The following is a 10569-nucleotide window of genomic DNA, read 5'->3' as shown; positions in this document are numbered from 1 at the left end:
GCTGGGGCTGGGTTTGAACCCGCTACCTCTGGCATATGGGACCAGTGCCCTACCCTTTTGAGCCACAGGTGCTGCCCCTGTTGTCCATTTTTAATAGGGTTAAAGACAAAAATGTCTTTTGTTATTTGTAGGAAGTTATTTATTTTAGATGTCAGGACCTTTCAAGATGCGTGATTTGCCATTTTTTTCTCCCATTCTGTTAGTTGTCCTCTCACTGTTTTCATGATGTCCTTCAAAACACAAGTTAAAAAAAAATTTTTTTTTTAGACAGAGCCTCAAGCTGTCCCCCTGGTAGAGTGCTGTAGCATCACAGCTCACAGCAACCTCCAACTCCTGGGCTCAAGCGAGTCTCCTGTCTCAGCCTCCCAAGTAGCTGGGACCACTGGTGCCCACCACAATGCCCCACCATTTTTGGTTGCAGCCGTCATTGTTGTCTGGCGGGCCCGAGCTGGACTCGAACCCACCACCTTAGGTGCATGTGGCTGACGCCTTAGCCACTTGAGCCACAGGCACCGAGCCATTTGTTTTGTTTTTTGAGACAGAGTCTCACTTTATTGCCCTTGGTAGGGTGCTGTGGCCTCACAGCTCACAGCAACCTCCAACTCCTGGGCTTAGGCGATTCTCTTGCCTCAGCCTCCCAAGTACCTGGGACCACAGGCGCCTACCAGAACGCCCAGCTATTTTTTGTTACAATTTGGCTGGGGCCAGGTTTGAACCCACTACCCTCGGTATATGGGGCCTGCGCCCTACCCACTGAGCCACAGGCGCCGCCCTTGTTTTGTTTTTTGAGTGAGAGTCTCACTCTGTGGCCCAGACTAGAGTGCAGTGTCATCACAGCTCACTGTAATCTCAAACTCTGAGGCTCAAGTGATCCTCCTGCCTCGGCCTCCCAAGGAGCTGGGACTACAGGCAACAACAACAACAACAACAAAAAGACCACTGTGCCGAGCAATTTTTTCTACTTTTTAGTAGATCCAAAGTCTTGCTCTTGCTCAGGCTGGTCTTGAACTCCTGGCCTCAAGAGATCCTTCCCCCTTGGTCTCCCAGAGTGGTAGGAACACAGGCGTTAGCCACCATGCCCGGCCTATTTGTTGAATAGAATGAACAGAGGATGGATGGATGGATGGATGGATGGGTAAATAAAAGAATGAAAGAACTAGTCAAAGTTCAAGTACTGTGGTTTTGACCTTCCCTTGCAGCAAAGGCTGCGCGGGGGCTCCTGCACCGTCTCCCGCGGCCACCAGAGGGCACAGACAGACCCAGTCTCCCTCCTAGTGTCTGTCCCCAAACTCTGCCCTTCCCTGGGATCCAGGAGACTCTCGGACCCTGCCCATACCTGAATGGGACAGGACTGCTAGCTTCAAGCCAGCGCCCCGGCCTGCCCGCCCTCACGCCGCAGATGGGGAAACTGAGGCCCAGGAAGAGAGGGGCGGGGCCGGTCCCGGCAAGCCTAAGTGCCCGCCCCCGGCCGGCCCCGCCCCGGCCCGTAAGAAGCTCCCTGGGCGCCCAGCGAAGGCTCACAGCGCGGCGCCGGGGCGGCCCAGCACCGGGATGGCAGCTCAGAGGCTGGGCAAGCGGGTGCTGAGCAAACTGCAGTCTCCCTCGCGGGCCCGTGGTCCGGGGGGCAGTCCCGGGGGGCTGCAGAAACGACACGCGCGTGTCACCGTCAAGTATGACCGGCGGGAGCTGCAGCGGCGGCTGGATGTGGAGAAGTGGATCGACGGGCGCTTGGAGGAGCTGTACCGCGGCAGGGTGAGGCAGAAGGGAGGTGTGGGGCCGTGGGGAGGTTCGGACAGACAGCATCTGGGAGTCAGGGCCATATGCTCTTGGGGTCTCCGTGCACGCTTGCTGGTGTACTTGTGGCTTGGTGTGCACAAGAGGACACACGCCCCAGTGGCTGGCTGGCTGCACCCAGTGGCACTCAGCTTGTGGACAAAGATACAAACACACACACACGGGTCCCCAGAGATGTGGCCAAATACCTGGGAAGGGTTTAACATATGGGGGTGAGGAGGAAAACTTGGGGAGCGGGAAGCACCATGTCTGCAGAAAAAGTAGGGGGCAGGAATGTTTTGGGGACAAACACAGTCATGGTGATGGGAGACATACAGCACATGCAGAGGCACAGCAGGGGAAGCAATAGCATAAACGTCTGTGCACAGTGAAGGAAGCGGCCGGCAGTCGCAGAGGCAGCAGCCATACACAAACTCACAGGGACTCACTTAGAGCCACAGCCACCCATGGACATAATAAGGCCCCAGTCATGTCCAGATGCACAACACTACAACTACACTCAAACAGGAAATGACTCAAGTTACAGCTGGTCACAGATACACAGTGAGTACAAGCTGTTGTGACATATAGACAATACCAGCTGCCATAGCTACCCTGGGATATAAAGTGACTCAAGTTACAACCATCCGTTATCTCCTAAAGAAAAAGCTATGGCCACCTACAAAAATAATGGGTGGTGCTACAGCCACTCAGAGACATGAAACAACAGAGAATATACATACTCCCAGGCGTAAAACTGCGCAAGCTGTAGGCACCCAAGGACACACAATGATGGGAGCTACAGCTGCCCATGGGCCACAAGAGCATAAACTGCAGCTATGTCTGTTGCTGTGTAGGCTACAGGCAGACACAGGTGCTCCATTACTTGAGCTCTCTAGTTGAAGTGACACATTCTACGACACACATAGTACTGCCAAACACTGTCCTAGGTACCTGAGGGTCATAGGAGTGCACAGACATGCCCAAATACAGGAGTCCCACTGTGACAATGCTAAAAGTCATACCCTTTCTACACAGGGACAAGCACACATGTAGGCTCATACATACAGGTGAACAAATCCACTTGCTAGTGGGAGGTGGTGTTCTATGAGGTCATCTCCAGATGATGGGCGCTATAGCTAGCCCTAGTCACATGACAACCCAGCAGACGTACCCAAACCAGAGCCACAGACCTCACACCTGTAGGGCCATAGGTGCCACATACCTCTGCACCTTCAGCCTGCCCTGGACCCTTGGCATCAGGTTCTGGCCCATGAGCAGAAATTCACACAGGCGTGACCACTCATGAACCCCCCCACCCCCCATCCACCCAGCCCTGAAGCTGATAGCAGGACTTTGGTTCAGGGAGGAAAGAATCTGTAACCACAGGGATCTCTTGCTCCAACAGCTGGGGCCTGTCCATGGCAAGGGTACTGAGCCAGCCTGTATTTGGGCCACTGCCCCTAAAGGACACACTAGCCATCCCCTTTCTTGGCCACTCAATGTTGGACACAGGACTTTTCCCACCCACTCACCCTGGGGGGTCTGGGTGATTGCCCCCATGGACTCATCAGGCATCAGGCTGCATTTTGGCCTTGGGGCTGGGCTCAACCCTCCCCTCCTTTCCTATCCCCTGGGGAAAGGGGCCGCCCCAGCAGGCTCCAGCCTGCCAGGCTCTCCTCCCCCACACCTAGTGCTAAGACTTTTCCTTGAAAGGGCAGAAGCCAGCCCCTCTCCTGAATCCCAGAATTGAACATTCCAAAACTCCACCAGGCCTGTTTTCCTCTGTGGGAATTGGGGCCAAGGGGAAAGACCTGTGCCAGCTCCAGGGCTCCCAGGGCCCAGAGGCCCAGCATCAGGCTGGTACAGGGCCCCAGGCCTCCCTCAATCCATCTGTCACCCCTCCCCCAGCACCCAGATGTTCTGGCCTTGGTGGTGCTGTCCCTGACTGCCACTCTGTTGCTCCAGAACCCGCCAGCTGGGCTCTGGGACCAGTGGGGCACCTCGGGAGCCCTGGACAAAGGCAAGGGAGGAGGGGAAGGGGACCCTAACTTCCCCTCCCTTCCTCACCTTAGGAGGCAGACATGCCTGATGAGGTCAACATTGATGAATTATTGGAATTAGAGAGTGAAGATGAGAGAAGCCGGAAAATCCAGGTAGGTGGGGGAAAGCCACCCCCTAATCCTTTACTTCGCATCTCCCTAAAAATAACAGCAATAGTTAACATGGATTCGAGCACTTACTATACACCATGCATTGGTTCAATTGCTTTTCACTTATTAATTCATTTAATCTTCATAAAATTCTGTAAAGTAGGCACTTTTATTTATCTCCATTTTCCAGATGAGGAAAATGAGGCCCAGAGAGGTTTAATTACTTGTCCAGGGTCACCCAGTTTTGAAGGAGCAGAGCTGGGAGCCAAACCAAGCAGTCTGGCTGCTGTGTCCTTGCTCTTATAGCTTATGCTGTGTGACCTTCTCCTCCTCTCTGAATCTAGTGACTTAACCCTGCCCTCAATAGCTAAGACCCTCAGATGTGTTCCTTCCCTTGAAGCCAGGTAGGCAGTCCACCCTGGAGTCTGACTTCCATTTATCTTGCTGCCTTGGGGCTTTGGGGGAGAAAGAAGGGGCTGGAGGGGAGTAGGTATTAATCACTTACTTTTGGGGGGGGTATTTAGGGACTCCTGAAGTCGTGCACAAGCCCCACTGAGGTGAGTTTTCCCTCCCCAAATACAGACCCAGTTCTGGCCCTCTGTCCCCTGATAGGGGAGGATGAAGCTGGCCATGCCTGGGACAGGCAGAGAGAACTCTGGAGAGCCCTGTCTCGCTAACAGCTCTTTCTGGTCTCCAGGGATGTCCTTTGTGATCTTCCTGGTGTTTCTTTCCCTTTTCTCCCCATCTGCTGCTGGGGCTCCATTATCTCCCACCCACTGGGAAGCTCCCCCATCTGCTCCTATTGCTGCCTCTCTGCTGTGCTTCTTCCTTGGGCCAGGATGCCAGTCTGTCCCTCGTTTCTGCCTCCAGTACCCCAGGGCTCCCTTCCCTACCCCAGAAGGGCCTCCCCATCCTTCCAGGCCCTAAAGCTGAACAGCCCAACCCTCCCACTTCCTTCCCTGCTTTAAAAGGGAAAAATATTCATGTTTCTCTAACCAGCTTTGGGCAGCCTGAGGGACAAACGTCACTGTGTGTCTGTCTTACCCTGGAACCACATCAGGCCTCTATCTCTGGGGACTCTCCTGGTCTCTCTGCGTCTCTGTCTCCTTCTCTGTCCCTGTGTGACCCTCCCTCTGTTCTGTCTCTAGTGTTTCTCTGATTTTCTCTCCCTCTGTGTCTCAGTCTCTGTTTCTGGGTCTCTGCCCCTCTCCATTTCTTTTCCTCTCTCCTCATTTGCTCCTGTCACTTCCCCGCATCTTTCTCTCCCTTTGTCTCTTTCTCCTCTTGGCTCCCTCTTTCCCCATCTCTGTCTCTCTTTCTCTCCCTCACTTTCTTCTCTATAACCTCTAATACCACTGCTCAGAGAGCAGAAGGAGGGACCCAGGGCAGAGGGACTGAGCTGGACCGGGACGGGGGTGCTCCCACTACTCCTGTGTCCTCAGCACCCCCACCCCCCACCCCATGTTCAGGACTTCACCCAGGAGCTGCTGGTGAAGCTGCGCGGCCTCCACAAGCAGCCTGGCCTCTGCCAGCCCAGCCCCTCCCACGACGGCAGCCTGAGCCCCCTCCAGGACCGGGCCCGGACTGCACGCCCCTGACCTCCCACTTCTGCAGCCCTTCTACTCTGCCCCCAACGCCACCCAGCTTGTTAATAAGTTGTATTTAATGTTTCTGTAACAATGACACCGCGTGGCTGTTGTTCTTCTCCCTGGTTACTATGGACTTCCCCCAAGCTCCCCCCAGCTACAATCTCCCTCCTCCTGCTGTGTCTTCATGTCCCAGTACCACAGCTGGTCCTGCCAGATGGAGAATCACTCCACCTCGGCCAGAGAGCATGAGAACAGGCCCTGCTGACCCTGCGCCCTCAGGACTCACATCCTGTCCTCACCTCCCCCCAGGCTGGGCCCAGTCCCAGCCAGCAGGGACCCTGAGTGTGGGTGGTGATCAGGGCTCCTGCAGGAATGACAGCCCAGAGCCCTGGGCCAGAGGAGATGCACATGACCAAATGTGGCTGATAATCACAACACAAGTCATCACACTACAAACAAATCGTTCATTCATCCCTTGACATTTATTGGGTGGTTATTGTGTGCTTGGCAAGGCCATTGTTACTGAGGTTACAGAGATGAGCATAAGGTGGTCTCTGGCCTGAAGGTGCTCACTCACTAGCATGGAGAAAGGCCTGAGAGTAGAGGATTAGAGCAAAGTGTGCTGAATGGTGTAAGATACTAGAGAGCCCTGGCTGGGAAGGAAGTTGCTCATTCTTGGGATGGTAAAGAAATCAGGGAGGGCTTCCTGAAATAGCATTAAGGCAGGGCTTTGAAGGATGCATAGGAGTTGTATGAAATGGATACCCCTGTCTGAAGACTCTGAACTTGTGGGTGGAGGGATTGATATTAGGGAAGAGCCAGGCAAATATAGATAGTGGCAGGACTATCCGCTAATCAGGATGGACAACGTGCCCCTGGGTCAGGGAAGCCCCCTACCAAACCAGGATTAATTCTGTTACACTGGGGCATGGGAGGTCTGGAGAGTCCCAGGGAGAGGGACTAGGCCATCAGAGGTGGGTGGTGGAGATTAACTGAAAACTGTGGAAGTATTTCAACATTTGAATAACAGATCTGGTTATACTTGTGGTCCCAGTTATGTGCCATCAGGAGGTGGAGTGGGGCTGTGGCAGTGCTTAGGCTTGGGGTGGGGCCAGAACCGGGGCATATCTTCTGGGATATTTCACCCTAGGACAAAGCACATCTCCCATCTAACCTGTCCTGACTGAAGGTAGGCCCTAGGCTCCCATCCCGGCCCTGTGCCATCCAGCTGCCCACCTGGATCAGGCACCCAATCCAGGAGTCTGAGCTCCCATCTGGCAGGAGGAAAAGATGCTTTTCAAAGGGAGGGACGTTGAGGAGTGCCTAGGCTTGTCCTTTAGGTGACCTTGCTGTTCCTTCTGCAGATAGACCTCAAAGGCTTTCAGTGCCCCCTTTCCTCCACACGAATGCATAGAAATGTCAAGAAAGAATGAATTGCTCCTCTTGGCATCCCACTGCCGAAGCCTATATACCAGAAAACCCCACTTGAACTTTGAGGACTATTTCCACTTCCCTCTCACAGAACCTGTTTTTGGTTCCTCATCTTTGTGGGGGTGGTATGTGCTTAAGACCCAGGTTCTAAATTCCTGGGTGTGCCATGTGTTAAGTCTCTCAGTATCCTCATCTGGGACATAGGGACTTCACAGATGAGGAAACTGAGGCCCAGATTAGTGATGTCACTTTCCAAAAGTCACTAGCTGCAAAATGATGGTGCTGGGCTTCAGTCTTGGGCATTATGACTCCAGAGCCAAAATATTTAATTCCTATACTATAGTGTCCCTATAAACCATAGTATTGATTATTATTCTTCAGTAATGGGAAGAGATTGACTAATACATACTAAGGTGTTAGTGTCTGCTCACAGTCCTCTGAGACATCTAATTCAAAGGGCAATACAGCAGGTGGCTGTGGCTAACTCCTGCAATGTTAGCACTCTGAGAAGCCAAGGGGGGTACTTTGCTTGAGGTCAGGAGTTCAAGACCAGCCTAAGCAAGAGTAAGACTCTGTCTCTAAAAATAGCCAGGAATTGTGACAGGAGGCTGTAGACACAGGTAGTTGGGAGGCTGACACAATAGGCTCTCTTCAGCCCAGAGTTTGAGGTTACTGTGAGCTATGACACCACAGCACTCCACCCAGGCAACAAGTGAGACTCTGTCGCAAAAATGAAATGAAAATAAAGGGCAATACAATTAAGCTCGGGTCCTTTAGCTCAAGTGGGTAAGGTGCCAGCTACATGCACCAGAGCTGGTGGGTTTGAATCCAGCCGGGGCCTGCCAAACAACAATGACAACTACAACCAAAAAATAGCTGGGCATTGTGGCAGGCACCTGTAGTCCCAGCTACTTGGGAGGCTGAGGCAAGAGAATTGCTTAAGCCCAAGAGTTGGAGGTTGCTGTGAGCTGTGACGCCATAGCCCTCTACCCAGGGCGACAGCTTGAGGCTCTGTCTCAAAAAAAAAAAAGGACAATACAATTAAATGAGAACAAGGCTACAGTACAAAGACTAGGAAGAATGGCGGCACCTGTAACGCAGCAGCTAGGGTGCTGGCCACATACACCAGGGCTGGTGGGCTCGAACCCAGCCTGGGCCTGCCAAACAACAAAAATAGCTGGGCATTGTGGCGGGTGCCTGTAGTCCCGGCTACTTGGGAGGCTGAGGCAGCTCCTTAAGCCCAAGAGTTTGAGGTGGCTGTGAGCTGTAACACCATAGCACTCTACCTAGCGCGACATAGTGAGACTCTGTCTCAAGAAAAAAAAGAAAAAGAGAAAAAAAGACTGGGAGGAGTATATCTTAGTGGTTAAGAGCATGGGCTCTGGAGTTAATGCCTGGATTTAAATGCCATCTGTGTGATCCTGAGCAAGTCACTTCACCTCTCCATGCCTCAGTGTCCACATATGTAAAATGAAGACGATTATAACAGTACCTACTCCATAGGGTTATTGTCAAGTTTACACACAAACCATGGACTGGGGTCAGGCACATACTGAGCATTGTTATCAGCCTTATCATTGTGGGGAGGGGGGTGGCCATTAGTTACTGCAGCCACCATCCCTGGCTAGCAAGATGTGCCTTGGGAACACTGAATCACAGGCCCCTGATTACACAAAACTCTGATACACAGTGTACCTGACCTACCACCCCCGTGGTTGCCTCCCCACTCTCTGGCTCTTTGCCTCCCACGGTCTGCTTCCCCTCAGTAGCCAGATGACACTTAGTCTCACTCTCACCCTTGTCTCCATCCACCCCATTCCCTCTTCCTCTTTCGTCTGAAGGGTTTTTTTTTTTTTTTTTTTGAGACAGAGTCTCACTTTTATCACCTTCAGTAGAGTGCCAAAGCGTCACAGCTCACAGCAACCTCCAACTCCTGGGATTAGGCACTTCTGCCTCAGACTCCAGAGTAGCTGGGACTACAGGTGCCTGTCACAATGCCTGGCTATTTTTTGTTGCAGTTTGGCCAGGGCCAGGTTTGAAGCCACCACCCTCTGTATATGGGGCCAGTGACCTACTTTTTTTTTTTTTGAGATAGAGTCTCACTATGTTGCCTTCAGTAGAGTGCAGTGGCGTCATAGCTCCCAGCAACCTCAAACTCTTGGGCTGAAGTGATTCTCTTGCCTTAGCCTCTTGAGTAGCTGGGACTACAGGTGCCCACCACAATGCCTGGCTATTTTTAGAGATGGGGGTCTCACTCTGGCTCAGGCTGGTCTCCAACTCCTGAACTCAAGCAATCCTCCCTCCTCAGCCTCCTAGAGTACTAGGATTACAGATGTGAGCCACCACGCCTCCCCCAAAGGTTATTTTTTAAAAAACAATTTCTGAGTATTGTTCCTGTATTTCTGCAAATCTAATAACTGTGAACCTATATCCCATTCCTTTTTGTACCCATGAGGCAGACATCCTGAACACTGCCCTTCCCCTTGTTTTTTTCATCAAACACCCCATTCTGGAGGTCCTTCACACCACCACCTTCCAGTTTTCCCTTGGCAACCCTACCCCACCGCACCCCCGCACCACACTCTGTCAGTCATTTTCCTGCCTTTGTCTCTGTCCTGCCTGTCCCTTGCTCACTCCAGCTCCTTCCCCATCCTCCCTCCCAGCCACCCCGCTTCCCCTGCGGGACCTAGGCCACATTTCCTCCACCTGGGGCTCTCCTCTCCCAGAGGCCCTCATCCTCAGTGACATTTACCCTTCATCTCAGAGAAGTGTCCGCGCTTTATCTAAGTAGTACCCTCCCCACGGTCACTCTCCTGTAACCTATTTTCTACATTGAATTTATTAGACCCTGAATCGATCTATATCTATTGACCTAATTGATCTAGCTCTCCCCGCCAGTGTCCTTCAGAGTATTAGCAGCTGGCTTGCCTGGAGTATCTCTGTATTCCTAATGTCTGGATCAGCGCCCGGCACGCAGGAGGTGCCTGCCCAGTAGCAGCGCCCCCAGGTGGCCACACTCTTCACGCTCAGCCACCATCCTGGTTCGGACGTGAGGCCTGAGCGCCCCCTTGTGGTCGTGTGAGTTGGTTTGAAACTCCACCCGAGAAGCCAGCTAAGGGAGCGCGTACTCCTGGTGGTTGACCGGCGTTTCATCAAAAGAGCAGGCTGCAGAGATGAATACTACAAAGCACTCGCCCATCTTTATCTCTGATCGACACCAGAGGCTTGCTAAGCAGTTGACAAATATTAGAACTGGGCTTGCTTAGATGATTGGTACTAGGAATTGGCTGAAATGTTTTATTATTTATTTTTGCTGGGGCTGGGTTTGAACCCACTGCCTCTGGCATATGGGGCCGGTGCCCTACTCCTCTGAGCCACAGGCACCGCCCCCAATTTTTTCTTTTTATTTAATTAATTAATTTATTTATTTTGAGACAGAGCCTCAAGCTGTACCCCTGGGTAGAGTGCTGTGGCATCACAGCTCACAGCAACCTCCAACTCCTGGGCTCAAACGAGTCTCCTGCCTCAGCCGCCCAAGTAGCTGGGACCAAAGGCACCTGCCAGAACGCCTGGCTATTATTTGGTTGCAGCCGTCATTGTTGTTTGGTGGGCGGGGGCTGGAT

At 52.6% G+C, this 10569-nt stretch overlaps 1 protein-coding gene across 1 annotated transcript; it reads left to right on the top strand.

Annotated features, from left to right (window-relative positions):
• Positions 1–1496: 1496 nt before the first annotated feature.
• PPP1R14A (protein phosphatase 1 regulatory inhibitor subunit 14A) lies at positions 1497–5606 on the top strand. The gene is made up of 4 exons (XM_003796169.3): positions 1497–1752; positions 3849–3929; positions 4451–4483; positions 5396–5606. The coding sequence occupies exons 1-4, from the start codon at positions 1552–1554 to the stop codon at positions 5522–5524; spliced, it is 444 nt and encodes a 147-aa protein (XP_003796217.1). The 5' UTR covers positions 1497–1551; the 3' UTR covers positions 5525–5606.
• Positions 5607–10569: the final 4963 nt, after the last annotated feature.

The sequence above is a fragment of the Otolemur garnettii genome, unplaced genomic scaffold, assembly GCF_000181295.1.
Source record: "Otolemur garnettii isolate 467f Iridium unplaced genomic scaffold, OtoGar3 scaffold00100, whole genome shotgun sequence".
NCBI classification, from domain to species: Eukaryota; Metazoa; Chordata; class Mammalia; order Primates; family Galagidae; genus Otolemur; species Otolemur garnettii.
This window is presented reverse-complemented; position numbering and strand designations above follow the sequence as displayed.